The sequence below is a fragment of the Colobus angolensis genome, unplaced genomic scaffold (genome assembly GCF_000951035.1).
Source record: "Colobus angolensis palliatus isolate OR3802 unplaced genomic scaffold, Cang.pa_1.0 Scaffold253, whole genome shotgun sequence".
NCBI classification, from domain to species: domain Eukaryota; kingdom Metazoa; phylum Chordata; class Mammalia; order Primates; family Cercopithecidae; genus Colobus; species Colobus angolensis.
This window is the reverse complement of record NW_012115744.1, coordinates 665,282-687,693: the sequence shown is the minus strand read 5'-3', so window position 1 is coordinate 687,693 and position 22,412 is coordinate 665,282. Positions and strand designations below refer to the sequence as shown.

At 46.8% G+C, this 22,412-nt stretch overlaps 1 protein-coding gene across 1 annotated transcript in view; it reads right to left on the bottom strand.

Moving 5' to 3' along the window:
- Positions 1 to 22,412, bottom strand: part of OGDH (oxoglutarate (alpha-ketoglutarate) dehydrogenase (lipoamide)) — a 120,112-nt gene that overhangs the window by 71,307 nt on the left and 26,393 nt on the right. Inside the window, 2 exon segments of the mRNA XM_011946780.1 lie at positions 4,493 to 4,595; positions 6,764 to 6,955. Of these exon segments, the coding sequence (XP_011802170.1) occupies positions 4,493 to 4,595; positions 6,764 to 6,955 (295 nt within the window).

Below are 22,412 nucleotides of genomic sequence, written 5' to 3'. Positions count from 1 at the left end.
AGGTCATGCCATTGCTCTCCAGCCTGGGCAACAGGAGCGAAATTCCGTCTCAAAAAAAAAGTTATCTCCATTCAAGCCATCACCTGCACAATTATGGAACATAATCCACACATAATTGAGAAACTGTTCTAAAATTAATTTTAAAAATTGTTAATGAAAATAATCACTAGGCTGGGCATGGTGACTCACTCCTGTAATCCCAGCACTTTGGGAGGTGGAGGCAGGGGGATTGCTTGAGCTCAGAGGAGTTTGAGAACAGCCTGGGCAACATGGTGAAACTGTCTCTATTTAAATTTTAAAAATTTAATTAGGCTGGGCATGGTGGCTCATGCCTGTAATCCCAGCACTTTGGGAAGCCAAGGCAGGTGGATCACCTGAGGTCAGGAGTTCGAGACCAGCCTGGCCAACATGGTGAAACATGGTCCCCACTAAAAATACAAAAATTAGCTGGACATGGTGATGGGTGCCTGTAATCCCAGCTACTCGGGAGGCTGGGGCAGAAGAATCACTTGAACCCAGGAGGCGGAGGTTGCAGTGAGCCGAGATGGTGCCACTGCACTCCAGACTGGGCAAAAGAGCGAAATTCCATCTCAAAAAATTAAATAAATAAAATTAATAATAATAATAATAAAAAAACACTAGCCCTACCATCTCAACAATATTTTTTACTGTATTCATAACAAGTTCTGTCGTGCTACATTTGAAAGATAAAACTGAGGGCAAGAGTGTGTCCATAACATCTGATGGTAAATCCTGACATTCTGGCGCTATTGAGGAGTTCTGTGTCTATAGAGTTTCTCCTAACTGGCAAGAGTCTACTTGTTAATTATCTTTCCTTATTACTTCAGGGACCAGGAGAATTTCTGAGAAGTGAAGACAGGTGCCCTAAGCCAGGATTTCCCAAACTTTTCAAAAATGGTCATAAAAGGTCAACTCATTGGAAACTATAGCATATATTCCACTTTATTAAGAAACTCAGAGTGGACAGAATTCCCTGCTTGCATTGCAGACCAAATTGGCCAACCACCCAGGTGCTCAGTTGGCAGAGTGTTTTCAGGGCAGCATCATCAGTGCCCTCTGAGAACGAATGGATTTGCCAACGGCTCCTGCCCTCCATCGCTGCCCCCTACGTGGACCTTTTCTAACAAAAGACAGAACAAGCTCTGACGGAAGCACCAAAGGCTATGTTCAAACATGGATATGATCACTGCTCTGAGCCTGTTTCCCCAAGGCGAGGCAGAAACTGTGCCTGCATCCACAGGAAGGGGGGAACGGTGGCTAAGTGGAGACATGGGAAGAATCCTAGCTCTGGGGAAATAGTCATGTGACACTGGACACTACCGCACAATGGTCCCTGACCCGCAGTCTACACACTGGTCAGGTCACCAGGTGGCCACTCAGCCTATCCCCTTCTACTGCCCCATTCCTAAGCTGGCAAACAGTTCTTCTGGGTCCCAAACATCCCCCATGTAGAGTCCTTACTTCTTAGTTTGCAAATTCCTGCACTAGATGCTACGCTGCTTCCTTATTATTTGGCTACAGGGCAGTCTTCACCACTAACTCCTGTGTGTTCCTGGTCTTCTTGCTTGACCTCTCAGTTTCTGAATTTATCTTATTACCAGAGAGTTTGGCAGCTACTCATCTCAAAAGATTGCTAGTAAGCCCACTTGGAGCATAGTAAGGTCCAGGCACTACTTTAAGGAGTTTATTCAATTTTGAAACCACCTGAGGAGGTTGATACCATCACCCTTGTCTTACAGATGAGGTGACTGAGGCACAGAGAGGTTAAGCAATTAGTCCAAGGTCACACAGCTAGTAATAGTGGGCTGGGATTCCAATCCAGGGAGTGTGGCTCCAGAGTCCAGGCTCCCTGAGGTTCGAATGAGATGACAAGTCTTGAAGTGTTCTACAAACTGTTTAGCGGTCACATTTGACCTGCTGCTTTCTTGAAGACCTGCATACATCAAGGGTGAGAGTTCGAGACCAATTTTTCTACAGATCCAAATGTTTTAACAAGTTTACATGGTTTCCATTTTTTGTACCTGAAGACTTTATTGTGATTTTTAGGTCACACTATTTCAAATCCACAGGATTAAAACGCACCTTCCTCTTGAAACGTGGAGACTACTCCCTGACTCACTCTCTCAGTGGTTCCAAAGGGTTCCTGGCCAGAGAGGTCAGAAGTTTTCCTTCCTCAAGGGATTTCAGGAAGCTTTAGGGCCACTTCTGTATGTTTTAGTTTCTTGGTTTATAAAGTCCTCTTGTTCTCTCACCCTCACCATGATGTTGTTGCTGAATCTGGAACCACAAACCTCACAGAAATACCTGAGGACACTATTCCAGAGTGAAATATATGGTGAGACCTTGTGATGGCCTGGGAAGAGATTCTTACATTCTGGCCCTGCCTTGGCCACTAATGAGATGGGAAATTAGTGCATATGTTGACAGTGCTTAGGGTTTCTCACCCTTAAAAGACTATGCTGGATTGGGCTCACCTAGGTGTGGCCCCTCTTGACATTAGTCTGAAGGGGGAGAGGAGAGCTTTAGAGCTCCCCTGGTTATACTAACGGACAGAGTTGGGACAAGAGCTGGGACAATGCAGGTTCTGGCAGGAGAGGGAGAGTCGGTCACTTCATCTGCTCCTCTCCCGTTCGAATGTTTTGCTGCTCGTAAAAAATTAGCATTCCAGCTGGGCGCGGTGGCTCACGCCTATAATCTCAGCACTTTGGGAGGCTGAGGTGGGCGGATGGTGAGGTTAGGAGTTCAAGACTAGCCTGGCCAACATGGTGAAACTCCATTTCTACTAAAAATGCAAAAATCAGCTCGGCATGGTGGTGCACACCTGTAGTCCCAGCTACTCAGGAGGCTGAGGCAGGAGAATTGCTTGAACCCGGGAGGCGGAGGTTGCAGTGAGCTGAGATTGTTCCACTGTACTCCAGCCTGGGTGACAGAGCAAGACTCTGTCTCAAAAAAAAAAAAAAGAAAAGAAAAGAAAAAGAAAAAAGAAAATGTGCATTCCATAGCTCCCCTACCCTGCCTAAATGCAGAAGGATGTTTTCCTCTGAAGAGGTGGCTTCCAGGTGCAAGTGCCTGTGCTCTTCATCAGGGAGTAGCAGGTCTACCAGCTGGGGAGTTTGGCCTGCTCTGAGCACCTGAAGGGGACCCTACAGGTCTAGAAGTCTCTGGGGGCAGTGAGCACAGGGGGCTGGAGAGGCTCAGGGCAGACAGGATGTGATGGGACTAGGGGTGCCAGCAGGGAGAATGTCTATACTAAGGGGTGAGCAGTAGGGAGGAGGCTCCAAGACCTCCTGGGACACTGCAAAGAGAGGACCTCTTCTTGGGAGCACAAAGTTGTCACCACGGAATGAAAAAACAGGATTCAACTCATGCCCAGTCTATAATCTGAACTGACCTTAATAAAATTCAAGAGGATTTCTCTAAACTCCGTTCCTACATCTGCTAAAGGGCTGGTATAAAAAAAAAAACAATTACAAACCATCAATGCCAATTCGAAAGTCAATGATGTTTGATGACTAATGCCTCATCCCCTAGACATAACTTGGTAATGCCTATAAAGACATCCAGGCACTGCAGAACCTTAGAGACTGTCTGCACCATTCCCCGAAAGTGCCTGTGAGGAGGCTAATTTCGTACCCATCCCAAGAGCAGTATTAGGCAGGTAAGTGATCATCAATTTCATCAGCATGCACAGTGTCTATTGTGAACAACCTGGCCATTTAAAAATTAGTCACATCATAATTTCTTTAGTACAGGTTAGCAGCACAGTGACGTAAAGCAGACTAACTCTGCAAAGCAACTGCAGGTGAGAGCCCAGCCACAACACCTCACTTTATGAGGAGGAGGGGATGTAGGTGGGACTATCTTCTGGCAACCGTGACAAAACCCCAATGTGCTCCATACATGCACCTCCCAAAGGCCCTGACCTCCTGACGCTGTGGGAATGCCTTCCAAAGTTTCCTCAGTGTGATCACCAGCAATTACAAATCAGGAGACCCAAACTGCACAAGTTGCTCTGGAATTCGTCCCCTAAGGGACACAGCCTCTGGTCAAGGGCAGGCCACACCGGGCTTCAGAAAAGGATGGCTGTGTCAGCAGTTCCTGAGCAAGGACTCATGGATATGCCTCACTGAAGGCAGTGCTGCACTGACGTTTGAAAACCTGAAGCCAAAAGAGCTATACTCTGAAGTGCTTCTGATCCACCTGCCCCAGGTGGATAAGCTTTTTCCCTGTGCCACAAACCTTTCTGTCCAAAATTTTATTTTCAAATTTTGAGACTTAGACAATCTGGCTGAAAAAGATAAAAATAACTTGCCCAAAACACACTAAGGCTGCAATACCGATAAATTTTAAGTGATCAGAACGAAAGGAAACTTAAGAGCCTTTCCCTCCTGCCTGGACATCCTGGCTACCACAGGTCGTGGCACAGCGAGAGGAGCTCAAGCAACGCAGCTGACTGCTCTCAGACCCTCACCAAGTTTGTCTGTGGATGAGATAATGTCAGCGGGCACGGAGGAGTCCAGATCAGCATCCAAAATCCCCAGGGGGTCCAGCTGTGCTACATGGTGCCCTCGTATCTATGAGTGGGCAACGATGAGAGGGAAGGACACACACAAAAGGACAGAAGAAAAAAAAGAGGGAAGGGGTAAAAAAAAAAAAAAAGTAAAGTTACATTAAAATTAGCATTTACAGCTTAATTCTCACCCACGTTTGAAGAAACAGTTACTGGAGCATCATCAAAATTTACACAACTAATTCCGAGAGGATCAAGTTTTGCAATGTGGTGACCCCTGACCTGGAAGCAATAACACAAGTAAGTCATTAAGCAGATCCAGCAAGCTGTGGGGAGGGTTAAAAGAGTCATACGTTATGCAAACCTTTTCCAAAGAGGAACACAGCACCAATAAACCCATACGACAAAATTAGTTTTTAAAAGTCTTGGAATAACTTATTTTAAAAGCACTACTGTGCACAAATGTACTTTTATGAAAAAGAGAGAAACTCAGGTTACGACAAACTTAGGAGTCTGAAACGATCCATTTCTTAGGATCATTATACAGTTTCCATGGATAAACAGAAATGAGATGTGCTGAGCAATTCTTAGTCCAATGTGAAGCCTGCCTCAGCTCACAATATAAACATTTCCCTAAGGTGCTGGGTACAGCGGCACATGCCTGTAGTTCCAGCTACTTGGGAGGCTGAGGTAGGAGGATCTCTTGAGCCTAGGAGTTTGAGGCCAACCTGGGCAACGTAGTGAGACCCCATCTCAATTTAAAATAAATAAATCAAATTTAAAGAAAAATTTTCCTAAGGAGGAAAATGAAGGCTTAAGTGTTGGCCTTTATTGGGAAGGAGTGCAGTTAAGAGGTCATCTTACTAAGAGAAAGTTTGCCTTTACTATATATCCCCGTGAGGAGTGAGCGTTTTGGTCCTGCTGCTGCTGAGTAGGTCAGCACACCGTAGTCAGAACAAAAAAACCCTGCTACACCACAGACTGAAAGCATCTGATTTGAACTATTTAAAAACCAAAAGGAGAAAGAAAATCCCTTTCAATTTAAGATTCTTTCACTATTTCTTGCTAGCAATTTGAGAAGGGAACAGCTGCTGGTAAGTCACTGCAAGATTAGGCTGAAGTTGTTACTGAGGCCAACTGTGTGCAGGCAGTGATAAAGAAACACCACTGGGCCTCCTCCTTATGCAAATATCCATGTGGATAGCACTTTAAAGCATTATGGCATTTACAAAACTCCATGCATCTCCATTCTAAGGCAGAATACACTTGCCCCAGGGAAGACAGCCTTACTTGCCAGGCCATGGCATGAAGGGCCAGAGACCCAGGACCTCCCCCATGTTGCCCTATTACAACACCTGCACTGCTGCCCTGCTGGCACAGGAAATGGCCCATGCCACCAGAAACCAAAGCATGAGAGAGAAAAGACAGCCCAGGCACATGAGTCCCCTTGTTGCCACCAAAGCAGTTACAAGAGAACAGCTGGCAGGGTCCTGGATGCCCATGGGAGCTTCCAGAAGGGAAGCACCAGGCTCACTTGTCTCCACCTGTCCTCCTTAGAGCTATCACAGATGAAGTCTTAAGATCTGAACTCTGGGCTCTCCCCATGTATCAGGTGGACATCCTAGAAAAACTTTGGTTATTGTGCTCTGGGAAAGGACAGGGAGGAAAAGCCTTGTCCTGCTCAACACTTGCCTAATGAGACTGGCCACTAACTGCAATGCTTTTAGAGAGTTCCCCTGCCCCTCATCACTCTCTGTAGGCTCAGCTGTACCCTCAACTGCCTCTCTCTGCCTCCATATCCCCAAACTCTATAGATTTTCTTCTCTTATAGTATTCAGTTGCTAGCAACTGAGAAGGGGGCATCAACCACCCAACAGCATCACCCCTCCCAGCCACTGCTCACTGGCGGATGGGCAGCACTTCTTGATGCCTGGGTACTGAGTTGGTTTCCCTGCCCACAAATATTTCTTGCCAAGTAAGGAAAAGAAATAAGAAGCCCTTTATGGGGCAGGCATTAGTGGTGCCAGAAGATTTGCTCAAATAGGGCTAGCCTGGTTCCTTTTCTCTGGTGTATTTGTTTTTTAGCCTCCCAAAGCAGGGAGAAAGCACCTAGTATTTGAGGAGGTAAAAGTAAAACGACAACATACACTCAGAAAGGTCAATAGGGCCCACGAGGCATGACCTAAGGAACACTGCACCCTTTCCCGTGTGAAGAGTCAGCGCCCACCTTACCTGATATGCCCTGATGAGCGACTGCACCGCCAGGTGGTCCTCCACGAGCTTGTCCACGTTGGGCTGTGCTTCCACCAGGGACTGTGCATGGGCCACAGCAGCCAGGGAACCTCGGCTCAGGGGAAGGGGACTCTGGTAGGCAGTGCCCGGTGGGGCTCCGGCATTCGTGTTGCGAAAAAAAATGTCCCATGACTAAAGACAAAGAAGGTACAGGGTTACCTCACTGCTCCCTTAAGTCCAGGATGCATCTGTGGCCACAGACAACTGCTCTCTGCAGGCAAGGCAAGTCTACCATAGGCTGGCTGAGCCCGCTTCCTCCTGTTCTGGACAGTGGGGTCTCTGTTTGTTCACAAACGGTGGGTTTCTCTCAGCGTTCAGGCCCCCTGCTTTCCACTCCTTTGGTCTTCGGGATGCACTTTCTGACCCCCACAGCTGTAACACAGATGCCCTGTGGCCGCCTTCCATCAACACACATACCTCAAAGGCCCAATGCCAAACAGCTCTCCTCAGCTCCCTACACTGGGCCTGGGGACAGACTCAGGAAGTAGGTCAACAGAGACACTCACTGTCTCAGCCTTCTCCCCAGGCCCCAGCCCTTGGGAGGTGATCTCTTGACCTTCTGTCTATAGGTTTGCAAACCCTACCGGTTCTTCTGTGGGGTGCCAGATGCTCACCCCCCATCAAGTGCCTCCCTCAAGACCCTAGGGGCTCAGCACAGCCTGTGAAGAGCCCAGGGTCACCTTGCTCATGTCCTTTCACTTCCCTGGACACAAAGCACAACCTGATCCTTTGTAAGAGGCAGCATTAACCGCACAGAGAAATAATCTCATTACTGCTTCAGGGGGCACTCAGGAGCTAAGAGCTCAAGGTGTGCGGTCAGAGATAGAAATTCAAATCTGATCTCTGTGTCGGCGATAAAAATTCAAATTCAAGAGGTAAGTTCTTAGTGAGTTACCTTTCTGTGTTGTTTTCTCATCTATGAGGAGAGAAAGATATACATTCTTCACAGGTATGCTGTAAAGACTACCCTAGTTAAAGGCATTAGCACACAGTCTAATACTTCACAAGTACTTCACAAAAGTCAGGTGTTAGTATCAGTTCGAATTTCCTTAGAAAAACTATAATTCACTTACATTCCTACTATTTTTGGCTAGTTCATGTCTGAATTATTTGATTTACAATCTGCAGAGATACTGTGAACTGTAATAGTTTATTCATCTCATACAAAGATGCAAGTTTTTAAAATATTTAAGAGATCAGACATACTAAGACTTCACAAAAGTTCATTGCAAAAAGAAAAGAAAAGCACAATTAAACACCAGCTTATTTATTTTATTTTATTTATTTATTTTGAGATGAAGTCTCGCTCTGTTGCCCAGGCTGGAGTGTGGTGGCATGATCTCAGCTCACTGCAACCTCCACCTCCCGGGTTCAAGTGAGTCTCCTGCCTCAGCCTCCTGAGTAGCTGGGATAACAGGTGCATGCCACCAGGCTTGGCTAATTTTTGTATTTTTAGTAGAGATGGGGTTTTGTTGACCAGGCTGGTCTCAAACTCTTGACCTCAAGCGATCCACTTGCCATGGCCTCCCAAAGTGTTGGGATTACAGGAGTGAGCCACTGCACCTGGCAAAACACCAGTTTAAAAAAAATAAAAACATTGTTTTTCTTTTCTGCAATACATTTTCTCGCCTCTAAAATTCTTCCATCAATAAACTCTGATAAGACTGTCTTGAAAAACTTGCAGAGGCAAAGGCAAAACTTTATGAGATCTTTGCATTCTCCTTCTAACAAGATGCCACCCAGATGTGTTCCTTGTCTGGGATATGGGTGGCTATCAAATGGTTCTGTCTGGGTCTAGAGACGAGAAGGTAGAGATGGCTACAGAATCCAGTATGCTGGTCCTTAAGGTCTTCTGGCTTTTTCAGACAGGTTCTTTTACAATGCTTGCTAGGGCATAGATGTACATCACTCAGATGGTCCTACTACCAAGAGCACTGCTATATACTGCTGCTAGACACAAACTAGAAAACACACAATGATAACGCACAGGCCTGGACCATCTGCCTCATGAAGGGGAGTCTGGTCTCTCAGTGAAATCTGCTTTTGAGGGGAGTTTTGTGAAATACTTTTTTTTTTCCTTTCCTTTTTCTTTCTTGTAGAATCTTTAAAACATTCTATAATAAGCATGTATTTTTCTGGCATTCAGAAAAAATAATTTAAAGAAAACCACCACCAGAGATGTAACTGCACAGTATTGTGAATATACTAAAAACCACTGTTAGCTGGGTGCAGTGGCATGCGCCTGTAGTCCTAGGCACTTGGGAAGCAGAATCAGGAGGATCACTTAAGCCTAGGAATTCAAGGCTGGCCTGGGCAATACAGCAAGATCCCATCTGTTAAAAACAAAACAATACTCCACTGAATGGTACATGTAAAAATGACTTTTTTTTTTTTTTTTTTTTAAAGAAACAGGTTCTTGCTCTGTTGCCCAGGCTGGTCTCAAACTCTCAGCCTCAAGTAATCCTCCTGACTCAGTCTCCCAAAGTGATGGGAATCCAGTTGTGAGTCACCAGGATCAGGCCAAATAATGACATTTATATTACGTGAATTATATTTAATTTTTTTTTTTTTGAGACAGAGTCTAGCTCTGTTGCCCAGGCTGGAGTGCAGTGGTGTAATCTCGGCTCACTGAAACCTCTGCCTCCCAGGTTCAAGCGATTCTTCTGCCTCAGCCTCCCGAGTAGCTGGGATTACAGGTGTCCGCCACTACGCCCAGCTAATTTTTGTATTTTAGTAGAGACGGGGTTTCACTGTGTTGGCCAGGCTGGTCTCAAACTCCTGACCTCGTGATCCACCCGCCTCGGTCTCCCAAAGTGCTGGGATTACATGCGTGAGCCACTGCACCCAGTCTTTAAAATGTTTTTACAAATCAAACTATTTGAGGTTTTACTGTTTTTACCTTTCTGGTGAATTTCTGTTGTATTGGCTGATGTAGAAGAGAGATGTGGGGTTCTCTTCTGGCACCTCCCACAAAAACTATTATAGAAGCATCTTATACAAATGTAACCCAACAATCAGGAACACGAAAAAAGGCTGCAAACTTTCCTTTTCTTTCCTTCTTTTTTATTTTTTGAGACAGGGTCTGGTTCTGCTGCTCAAGCTGGAGTGGCATGATCTGGGCTCACTGTAACCCCCACCTCCAGGACTCAAGTGATTCTCCTGCTTCGCCTTCTGAGTAGCTGGGACAATGGGCATGCACCACCACGCATGGTTAATTTTTTTATTAAATACTTTTTTGTGGAGATGAGGTTTCACCATGTTGCCCAGGCTGTTCTTGAACTCCTGAGCTCAAGTGATCTGCCTGTCTCAGCCTCCCAAAGTGCTAGGTTTATAGGCATGAGCCACCACACTGGGCCTAAACTTTCTTTTTCAACAGATGCTATCAAAATGTTTGCTAAAGTAACCCAGAGTTTGGAATCTCCAAAGAGATTCTCTCAATCTTCCTCCATTAAATTGGTTCTCATGAAAACTTAGTGTTCTCCAACATAAGAAAAGGCAGTATTTCCACCAGAGAAAAAAACTGACTTACTCTTACAAGAGAAAACAGAGGATGTCTCAGCATCAACTCCCTAGGCAAAGTAAAGGCTGCCTACCACTTAGTCCATGACTGGTTCTGTCAAGGACACAGGGATCTAAAAGGTGGCTGTGCACAAACACACTGGACACCCTCAGGTACTTCTGACTTCATGGAGCTTTTCCAGCAGGGCAGAGAGCTCCCTACATTCTAGAAGCAGAGACGACTGGGGACCACACGCAGTGAACATCCATCCACATTGTGAAAACAGGGATGACCAATGACTGCACTTCTTGGCCTCTACCCAGGCCTCCAATAACTGAGGATTTGACCTAAAAGGAGAAGCCCCTCGAATACAGCAGGTAACTGGGCAGGAGTTCAGTCTGGCTGTATCCCACTCCTGCACAGCAAGAACCAACAGCAAGCTGCCACTGTCATGTAAAACCTAATCAGCCCGGGCGCAGGGTTATCCTGTAATTCCAGCACTTTGGGAGGCCAAGGTGGGCGGATCACGAGGTCAGGAGATCGAGACCATCCTGGCTAAAACAGTGAAACCCTGTCTCTACTAAAAAATACAAAAAACTAGCCGGGCGAGGTGGCGGGCACCTGTAGTCCCAGCTACTTGGGAGGCTGAGGCAGGAGAATGGCGTAAACCCGGGAGGCGGAGCTTGTAGTGAGCTGAGATCCAGCCACTGCACTCCAGCCTGGGCCACAGAGCGAGACTCTGTCTCAAAAAAAAAAAATACAAAAATTAGCTGGGCATGGTGATGCGTGCCTGTAATCCCAGCTACTTAGGAGGCTGAGGCATGAGAATCACTTGAACCCGGGAGGCAGAGGTTGCAGTGAGCTGAGATTGCACCATTGTATTCCAGCCTGGGCAACAGAGCGAGATCCTGTTTCCAAAAAAAAAAAAAAGAAAAAAAAAAGAAAAAGGCCGGGTGCGGTGGCTCACGCTTGTAATCCCAGCACTCTGGGAGGCCGAGGCGGATGGATCACGAAGTTAGGAGATCGAGACCATCCTGGCCAACATGATGAAACCCTGTCTCTGCTAAAAATACAAAAATTAGCTGGGCATGGTGATGCGTGCCTGTAATCCCAGCTACTCAGGAGGCTGAGGCAGGACAATCACTTGAACCAGGGAGTCGGAGGTTGCGGTGACCCGAGATCACACCACTGCACTCCAGCTTGGTGACAGAGTGAGACTCCATCCATCCAAAAAAAAAAAAAAAAAAAACCTACAAAAAACATAATCCAAAGTTTTCTTTACCCCAAACTTGCTCCAGTGTTAGAATGTCTATCCTCACACCATGTGACCCGCACCCCAAGTCTAACTGTGGACACTTACTTAGTTCCCTGGGGCCACAACAAGGTTCACGGATAGGGCATGATCCTCAATCCCAGTAAGTACGAGAGAGCGCCACAACCCAAACTTTATTAAACCCTTAAAACATACTGTCTTTCTTCTACTTCATAAAACCCATTAAGTGTCCAGAAACACAGGGCAAAGTCACCCAAGTCGCCCAAGAGCAAGACCTTGGATCAAGAGTCTCTCCAGCTGTACAAACAGCCTCCTTTATCCTAGGGGACAATATCCACTTTTGAATCCAGAGCCAAATGTCATAGCAAAATCACAAGTTTACTTTTCAATAAAATTAGCTTCGAATAACAAAACAGTACAAAATTAAAAAAAAACAATAATAGCAACAGTGATAAGTATAGCTAACTTTTACTGAGGCTCTCTGTGGGCTTTTCTAACTTACTTGGAACAACTGGAATGTCAATCATATTCCCACTGGCAGAATTTATACGCAGCAGTCACCACGCAGGGTATTAATAAGGTTAACTGAGCAATAGCAGAGCAACACTTATATAAAGAACTCTGGTCACTCTAGTAATAGTGCCTCTTATCCTAGTTTAACCTTGCCAAAGAGAGCTGAGAGAGCTGGGAGCTTCTGGGCTCAACAATAAAATGAAAGGAATTTCCACAAGGTCAGCTCTCTGGTCCTGAGAGCACAAAGGCTGCAGGACTCGTTCCAGCCTAGGCCCTGGAAAGAGGGCGATCATGATCATCGGGCCTCCTCTCTCTGACCTTCTTTTGTGCTTGGAATAAAACTCCAGGTGATTTTCAATTGGCTGAGGACAACTGCACAGACGGAAATTCAGCGCATGCTGGAGGCGGTCAGAAAAAAACTGGTTCATACCGGTACTGCTGAGCTGCTGGGAATCCCCGGGAAGGAAAATGCTGGGAATGCAACTTCTGCAGCCTTTCCCTTATTCATCTTACACCATGCATCCCATTCACTCTCCGGTCGGCTCAGTTCCCACACCACTGGGGGAGCACCCTGCCCCACCTTCAGACAAAGAGCCCATTCTGTCTCCAGGACTGGGTGAGCCTGCACACCCAACAACAGCAAGCCCTCTTTGCACCAAGACCTAGAGGTATACTGAAGGTTTTTGAATTTGAGTGATAGAATGTTTTGTATCGAGTGTAGTGACTGCATATATTTGGCAAAACCTACTGCACTAAACACTTAAAACAAGTGAATTTTAATGTATGTAAGTTAAACCTCAAAAAAGTTTATTTATTCAAAAAGGCTTTGAAAATGAAGGTCATTTTTTGGCCTACAGGCTTCACCTCCCAACAGATGTGGCAGCAGGAAGCCAGACCTGCCCAAGTACCAGAGCTCCCAGCCACCCAATGGCCCCACCCCTCTCCTCCCTGTATGAGTCACCAGTGGGGCCACTTCCTTCCTGGCAGGGGGCCAGATGCCACAGTCCATCCCCCACTCTCTTTCCACTTCCCTGTTGTCCTGCAACCCTGCATCTCTCCAATATCTTCCACTCCCCAAGGAGATACCTCTTCTCCAGCTCCTTAAACTACCCATCTCTGCCTCATCCTCTGAACACCTGAATCTGGATCTGCCTTCCATGACCCCTGGCTTTAGGTTCCAGGGGACCTGCAGAGCCCTCCCTGTCCACCTGCTCCCATGCCCCGGCACCATGCTCCTTCCTTCCCCCAGGCCTGGCAACTACCCTTCTTTCCATGGGATGTTTGTCCTCTCCCTTCACATGGTCGCTTAGCTTTGTCACTATCTAGGAGAGGGTTTCCCCTTCTGATACTTCCAGCCCTTACTGTATACTCATCTCAACCTGAGATCTCTCCCCTGCTGTCTGTCCCCATCCGGGGGGATAAATCGAGACTAGGCTGAGTCACTGACCAGCCAGCGCAAAGGGAAGCCCCTTCGAAACGAAGAGAAAGCTTCTGGAAGTGAGAGCCAAAGCATGTCCCATCTAATTCCCACGGAGCATGAAGAGACACCTGGAAGGGATAGAAGCCCACTCACTGGAAGGCGGCACCTGGTGGCTGATGGCTCACTGAGAACCTGAGCTGAGTCAGGCAACCTCAGCTCTCCTAACTGAGTGAGAAAAATAAGCCTGTTGGTTTAAGTTGCCTAAGCTGCATTTTCCCTTTCTTTCAGCCAAATTTATTCCTAATTATTCCTTGCTGTTGCCTGGATGTCCCGGAACTGCAGTCTGATGTGGGCAGGGGCAGCGACTTCTACTTCTAGAAACATTCCAAGTGACAAAGCAGAAGTAAAAAGGAGAAAGCACAGTAATGGGGAAAATCAGACTTAAGAATACACAATCTAATAGCCTGCTACCATCAAAAACACTGAAGACAAAAGTTTCCTATAACAGAAATAGTTTTTCACTCATGAGAAATGGAGGCAGTCAGACTTTGGTTTCTTTATGAAGTAAGTGTGGTATTTGGGTCTTACTTTAGTACTTGGCTCAGGGCAGTGACATAGACTTCTGAGTCACAGTGACATACGTGGGTGTGCCCAGTTCCACACCCAAGTTGCAACCCATCACTAGTGTTATTCACCTCTCCAATCTCTTAATTGGCTTCTGTTGCACAACTAATAACATAAGGAAAATATCTGTCCCCTTGCCTTGCCTCAAATATACAGTCACAGACAGTTAATTCTCTGGCCATTCAATGACAATGTCTCTGATAAGGGAAAAAAGGTTAAAATGTTAAGGTAAGTGGGCAAGGCTGTAAATGACATTCAAGGGGCAGGAAGCTGCCAGAAAAGGTGAGCCAGAAGGAGTGAGGGGTCCTGGGCCAGGGGAGCGGTGAAGGAAACTACTCATTTCCAGAAGGCCAACTTCTGAGCCCTACAAGGGACTATGGGATTCTGATGAAGTTCTTACCACACATAAACATTTTCCTAAGAGTGTCAGATGTGTGAAGGATGTACCATGTCAAAAAATGAATACCTTTTTTTTTTTTTTGAGACGTCTGGCTCTATCACCCAGGCTGGAGTGCAGTGGTGTGATCTTGGCTCACTGCAACCACCCCTCAACCCCCATTCCAGTTTCAAGTGATTCTCCTGCCTCAGCCTCCCCAGTAGCTAGGATTACAGGCACTGCCATCATGTCTGGCTAATTTTTTGTATTTTTAGTAGAGACGGGGATTCACCATGGTGGACAGGCTGGTCTCGAACTCCTGACCTCAGGTGATCCAGCCGCCTCAGCCTCCCAAAAGGGCTGGGATTACAGGCGTGAGGCACCATGCTGGGCCAATGAATGCCATTATTTCTAAAAATCCAATAATTCTCATTCAATTCAACAAATATCTATTAACTATATGTGGCATACTATAAGATTTGTGAACAGGAAGATGACTAAAATGAGCTTCTTACTCTTAATAAGAATAAGAAAAACCAGTAAATGTGTAAATTCAAAGAATGGATCCAAGTGCTGAGAAACGAAGAGTAAGACAAGTGGGGTGGGAGAGGAAAGCAAGGCTGCTCTGAGGAGGGGTCCATGGTCTGAGCCCTAAAGGCAGGGTAAGGCCTGAGGAGACCGAGGAGGAGAGAGAAGACATTTGGCCAAAGAGAACAGACAGCGGGAGCACCTGGCCAGTGCCTGTCCACCACGTGCTGACTCATGGTACCGCCACATGCAGGGTGTACAGATGGTTAAGAAACCAGGCTGGGCAGGTGAGCTGGAACCAGGCTGCAGGTGAGTGAAAAAGAACACGGGAGATTAAGGAGAAAACCACTAACCACCCCCAAGAGGAGCAAACACCTGACCAGGGTAGTGGCTGACCTTTGCAACCAAATGGCATCGGAGGGAGGGGTGGTTCGCAGGCAGGGAGCTTGTGTACCCCCCACCCCACCCATCACCAACTTCCCATGAGTGGGTTTGATCATCAACTTGTTGCTGAGATGACTTAAACATGATAGATTTTAGCAGTAAATAATTTTTACATTCTGGATGAAATGAAACCAGACCTCCTATTTAATTTTGGGTAACTAAAGGCACTTAGCTGTAATAAATGAAGCTCTGTTTTCCAAGTCAAAAGACACTGCTACCCAAGCTCCCACAAACTCAGAATTCTATTCAACCACAATGCACTTTCCTTACAGTGGCCAGTGCTCTTTCTTCGAAGGAAGCTCTTGAAAGGCTGGAAACACCTCAATGCTCTCTGCATGTGGCAGCTGCTTACCCAACCTTTACCAAATTAAATTCCGATGGTATTCAGCCTCCTTTTTGGGGGAACAGCCTGACAAGTACAGGGTTCCACCCTGGGAGAGTCTGAGTCCAGGGGTGCCCCTCACTGCAGCAGAGGTGCTGACCTCAGCAGGTGCCACTCAGCTAACCAAGGAGCACTTGTCTGTTTCCACACATCAGCAGCTACATGCAGCAGACTCTGCCTTCCTGAGTCAGCAGTTGGGAGTCTTGAGGGCCAAGCTCCCGGCAAATCCTTGGTTGTGAGGTTTCCAATAGGTAGGGCTTCCTATTTCTGAGGGTGGCTAAGATACCATCTGACATCCCTTCCCCCAGCAGTAGTCGACACCCATCGTCAAGCAGGATGGTGTTCTACAGCCCCCGGTGCCCACTCATAGACCAGCAGGACTGACTGTGGCCACCTCCTGGGTCCCCAGACCCTAGGTCTGCCTCCTATGGGTTGCATGAGGATTTGGGAAGTTGCTTCAGTTCTCTGGCCTGTTTTCTTGTCCACAAGTCTCAAATACAGGCTATTTAAGATGATGGCCCTGCATTTGCACAGCTTTATAAATTTTAAAATTTATAAAGTCCGGCCGGGTGTGGTGGCTCATGCCTATAATCCCAGCACTCTGGGAGGCCGAGGCGGGAGGATCACGAAAGTCAGGAGATTGAGACCATCCTGGCCAACATGATGAAACCCTGTCTCTACTAAAAATACAAAAATTAGCTGGACGTGGTGGCACGTGCCTGTAATCCCAGTTACTCGGGAGGCTAAGGCAGAAGAATAGCTTGAATCAGGGAGTCCAGGCTGGTGACAGTGAGACTCCGTCTCAAAATAAAAAAATTTTATAAAGTCCTTGCACATATACTTGCATTTGTTCAAGAAGCTGATGGGGAACATGAGGAGAGTGTTACAACTTAGCCCAAGCTCTATGACTATGGGTGGCTCTGGACTGATGAGACACTTCCTCTCATCTATCCATAGCCCCTACAGATGCCATTCCTACAGCTGCCCTCCCTACTCCACCTCAGCCACAGAACAAGTCCTGCCCACACACACAGCTAACCTTGGTCACCACGTTACTGCCACCTTGTCTAAATAATGCAGGGCACGGGTGGGGCAGGCTCTGGTCTCCTTGCTGCATGGAGCCACACCCAGGCTCAAAGGCCATCACTTAGATGATAAGTTGATGAGGCCCAGCACTATCCACACAACCTCACTTATTAAGTTCTGACACTATGCTTTTTAATTGCTATAAATATGAACTACAGGGCACCACGTAACCAAGGAACACGGGCGTATGGCTCTCCTTTCAGCTCATTCTAATCTAGCCAAGCTGATAAAAAGTCAGCTGCTGGGCACCATGTGACCAGTCTGCCTGGAGTTCACCCAGTGCTGCTGTAAGGGGCAGGCCTCCCATCCTGGCCTCAGCGTAGAGACCAACAACTCATTCCTTTCCTGCACACAAGACAGGGCAGGCCTGTATGACCTCTGCCACTCCTTCCAATGCTGCCCAGGAAATGGCCCTAAATCTGTGGGCCAGAGCCTTTCCTGAATAAGATTTAAAACCCATATGTGTCACCGCCCTGAACGTCCAAACAGGGTACTCCCTATTGGGGAGACCTGCGGATGGAATGCCCACCTCCGAGCCTTCAGCAAATGATTTCTGCTGTTGGGCTAGGCACAAGTGTCCAAAGAAAATGTGCAGATGGTAGAGGTGGACTCTGCACCTTCCATCAATGCAGGCCTTGCTCAGACCTTGACTAGGCCAGAGTACCACCTACCACCATTCTGTCTATGAAGCAAAAACAAGGTAGGGCACTGCAATCCAGGCCTGCTGACATGCCACTACAGACTGTTGATACTGATGCCAGTTAAGAATGGGCTTCTATTTAGGTATTCTTCAATGAAGGAAACCACATGCTCCATTATAGCAATGCTTAGTCATTAAAGGTGACAGAATATTTCTGAACAATCTCTCTTATCTTCTCTCTGTACAGGTGTAAATAAAACATCAATAAACTTCCAAGATTAACAAAGAACAGCTCCTTCAGCTCTGCTGTATGGAATCTACTGATATCAGAATATTTGCTGGGACTCTGCACTAGACTAAAGGTGGCTGCTCTATCAGGGTCATTATGAAAAGGGTTGTGGAGGGCTGTCCAGTGGCCACGCCTTCTCCTCTCCCCAGACAGATGTCCCTAAGGGCTGTCTGTGACTTGCTCTAACCTAGGTAATGGGGTAGGCAGTAGCAGTGTATGGTCTGGACCTAGGCCTCAAAGGCCCCATAGCCTTTCCTTTCCCTGTCTGGAGCTACTCTAGGACTTTTTGTGCAGGAATTGCTCTGGTCTACTGGAGAATGGCAGGGCCCAGTGAACAGCCAGCACAAACTGCCAGACACATCAGAGGCCTTCATAACTTCTAGCCTGGTATGAGCCTCAGCTCCAAGGGAGCTGGCAGTGGGAGGAGTGGGGAAACCTAGCCAACCCACAGAGTCATGAGACATGCTACACTGGTGCCAAGTTTTGGGGTGGTTTGTTATACAAACATTCATGGAAACCAGACTTTTCACTGCATGAAAAGATGACATCCAAGATACTGTGATCACTTTCTCAGTCTTTCTGACATCCCTCAGGAAATGAGAACACTTAAAACTACCCAGATCTGCACACAATGGCACATGTTATCAGCTCTCAGAATTGCAACTCAAGGGAGGTGGGGAAGACCCACAATCTGGGGTCACCTGTGGTCATCTGGTTGAGGCCTGCCTCATCTGTCCTAATTAATTATGCAACCCTATTTGGGGGAACCCCCGTTCAGCTATGCAAAGCACCTGCTACAGGGTTTCAGACCGAATACCACGTGACTGACCACTCAAAGAGAGGGTTCTAAAAGCTATCTCCTCACCTCACAATCCATTCATGGACGTGAAGAGATATGAGAATCCCAAAGCCCTCAAACCTCCCTCCAAGGGAGTCTTGGATGGGGAGGGGAGCCAGAGAACAGTAACCTAGAGACTAAACAGACTATTTTTTAATAACATGACTTCATCTGAAAAACTGGCACTAACCTTTTAGTAATTTCTCACTGCCACCCAGCTTCAGACTGTGCGGGGAAGCTGAGCTGCCTCTGACTTACAAAGTATGGCTCTTTCATTTCCTCAAAGGCAAGCACCTGTGGACACCTGTGCTACAGAATGGAACTCACTGGAACAATTTGCTCCTTTTCACTCTTGGAGTCTACTTTCCCATTAAGGTTTTTTTTTTTGACACGGAGTCTCGCTCTGTCACCCACGCTGGAGTGCTCAATCTTCGCTCACTACAAGCTATGCCTCCCGGGTTCACGCCATTCTCCTGCCTCAGCCTCCCAAGTAGCTGGGACTACAGGCGTGTGTTACCACGCCCAGTTATTTTTTGTATTTTTAGTAGAGACGGAGTTTCACCGTCTTAGCCAGGATGGTCTCGATCTCCTGACCTCGTGATCTGCCTGCCTTGGCCTCCCAAAGTGCTGGGATTACAGGCGTGAGTCATTGTGCTTGGCCCCATTAGGGTATTTTTGATCTCTCTCCCCTTTCCTTTAATTTCTGACATTAAAAAAAAAATTTTTTTTTTTTTTTTTTTTTTGCTTTAAGTACAGTACAAAAGGATAATCATTAAAAACATCCACCAGGCAGATCATGAGGTCAGGAGATTGAGACCATCCTGGCTAACATGGCAAAATCCCGTCTCTACTAAAAATACAAAAAATTAGCTGGGTGCGATGGCACGCTCCTGTGGTCCCAGCTACTCGGGAGGCTGAGGCAGGATAATCACTTGAACCTGGGAGGTGGAGGTTGCAGTGAGCCGAGATTGTGCCATTGTACTCTAGCCTGGGCGACAGAATGACAGTCTGTCTCAAAAAAACAAAAAAAATCCATCAGGCACAGTGGCTCACGCTTTTAATCCCGGCACTTTGGGAGGCCAAGGCAGGAGGACAGCTTGAAGCCAGGAGTTTGAGATCAGCCTGGGCAAAAAAACAAGACCCTGTCTCTACAAAAAAGTTAAAATATTAGTCAGGCATGGTGGTGTGCACCTGTAGTCCCAGCTATTCAGGAAGCTGAGGCATGGAGGAGTGGTGGGGGAGTGCATCACTTGAGCCCAGAAGTTTGAGGCTGCTATCATGGTGCCACTGCACTCCAGTATGGGTAATGGAGACCCTATCTCAAAAAGAAAAGCTCCAAAAGATGCAGTGATCCTCATTTGGAGTAGCCTCTCTCCTCCCACCAGCCTCAGTGACCTCGTATGCCTGCTGTCCTGGCCTCAGTCTCTCCTGCTCTTGGGGATCCCAACTCCTCCTGCACCACATCCTCAAACTTGCTCTCCTTCTACCTGCTGAGGGGTCCACGCTCCCACAGCACATAACAAACACCTCTTGGTTTGATCTTGGAACCTCTCCATTTACTTCACAACCCAAACTTTTGCTCTTTTCTTGCTGCATCTGGCTCCTGGCCCTGAAGTCTGCGTCCATGCCCCTGCTGAGTGACTGTGAGCCCCTGTTGGGCTCCTTCACAGCACAGCATAATGTACTTCCCTTCAGAAGCTCAGTAGGTTCTATTAAAATTTTAACTGTTTTTAATTTTTTTCATTTTCAAGGGCCGGTGGGGAGAGAGAGAAAGGAGAGACAAAAGAGAGATGGGGGTGGAGGCGGGGGGACAGAGAGAGAAGAGAGAGGTAGAATTTTAACCGTTGTTCAAACTTATTTAATCATCCTGCTAGGATGACAGGGCAAGACTGCTTTTCCTCTTGCAGCCGCCACTCAGCACAGTCTTCGAACACAGCTGTCATGAGCTGCAAACTACCACACAAGAGAGGGTGCTGCTTCATGCTTCCTGTTGTTTCAAAGAGGTTATAATTTTATCACCCTAAATAAACCATAAATGCAAACTGCTTAAGAGTGAAATACTGTGCTAAAGTTGGAGAAGGCGCACTCAGTCAGTTTAGCTGATTTAACATAAAAAGCCACAAGTGCTGAGATTGCTCTTAACACGTGAAGTTAAAGATTAGCAAGTGGCGGGGGGAGGGTGGGAGAAGAATGAGGGTTGAAAAATTACCTATTGGGTACAATGTTCATTATCTGGGTGACGGGTATACTAGAAGCCCATTCCCACCATTACTTAACCTACCCATGTTACAAACCCACACATGTACCTCCTGAATCTTCAAAAACAAAAAATCATCAAGGGGTAACTTCAAAGCTCGTCGCCGAAACCCCATTTACGTAGACCATGCAGTTTATGTATACAGTCAGCCCTCCATATCTGTGGGTTCTGCATCCATGGATTCAACCAAACGTGGATTGAAAACAGTTGGAAAAAAACTGTCTGTACTGAACATGTACACTTTTTTTTTCCTGTTATTATTCTCTAAACCAGGGATCCCCAACCCCCGGGCCATGGATCAGTACTAGTCATTGGCCTGTTTGGAACCGGGTTGCACAGCAGGAAGTGAGCAGCAAGGGAGCATTACCACCTGAGCTCCGCCTCCTGTCACATCAGCGGGGGTATTAGATTCTCAAAGGAGAGCCAACAGGATTGTGAGCTGCGCATGCAAGGGATCTAGGTTCACTCCTTATGAGAATCTAACTAATGCCTGATGATGTGAGGTGGAACAGTTTCACTGCGAAACCATCCTCCCCTGATCCCTCAGCCCATGGAAAAACCGTCTTCCATGAAACTGGTCCCTAGTGCCAAGAGTTGGGGACTGCTGCCACAACAATGAAGTATAACAACTATTTGCATAGCATTTACCTTGTATTATGTATTACAAGTAATCTAGAGATGATTTAAAGTATACAGGAGAACGTGCATAGTTTATATTTCATTTTACAGAAGGGACATGAGCATCCTTGGATTTTAGAATCCTCAGTGTGCCCTGGAACCAATCCCCTACAGACACCGAAGAATGACGACATGTATTTCTGATAAGTCATTCATAAATCAATTACATAAAACATTAAAATACTCAAAATGTATTCCAACCACCCAACTGGCATTGCCTAAAATGCCTTGTGAATTACTCCCAGAAATAAACAACTTGAGTGGCACCAAAGTGTTCTGCAGATTTTTCAACACAGCTGTTCCTTGTCACATGAACACATCAGATCTCCTTATGAGCACGTCATACTTCCACATACCCACTGTGGGAAGCCCCTTCACCGCACATGCAGCAGCTAGGAGGGTAACTTGGAGCAGGGCTCCTGCCAAGGGAGGAGCCCCAAGCCAGGACAGAACCGTGGGTACCACAGTCCTATTTTTCAAAGTGAGGCCAAGGCAGTTTCAAGACTGCAGAGTTGAAAAGGCCGATATCACCCCATAATGGGACAGTGTGTGTATCTGTGCTTTTCCTCCACTTAGTTTCATTCATAGAAAATACCAGTACTAGCCGGGTGCGGTGGCTCACGCCTGTAATCCCAGCACTTTGGGAGGCTGAGGCGGGCGGATCACAAGGTCAGGAGATTGAGACCATCCTAGTTAACACGGTGAAACCCTGTCTCTACTAAAAATACAAAAAAATTAGCTG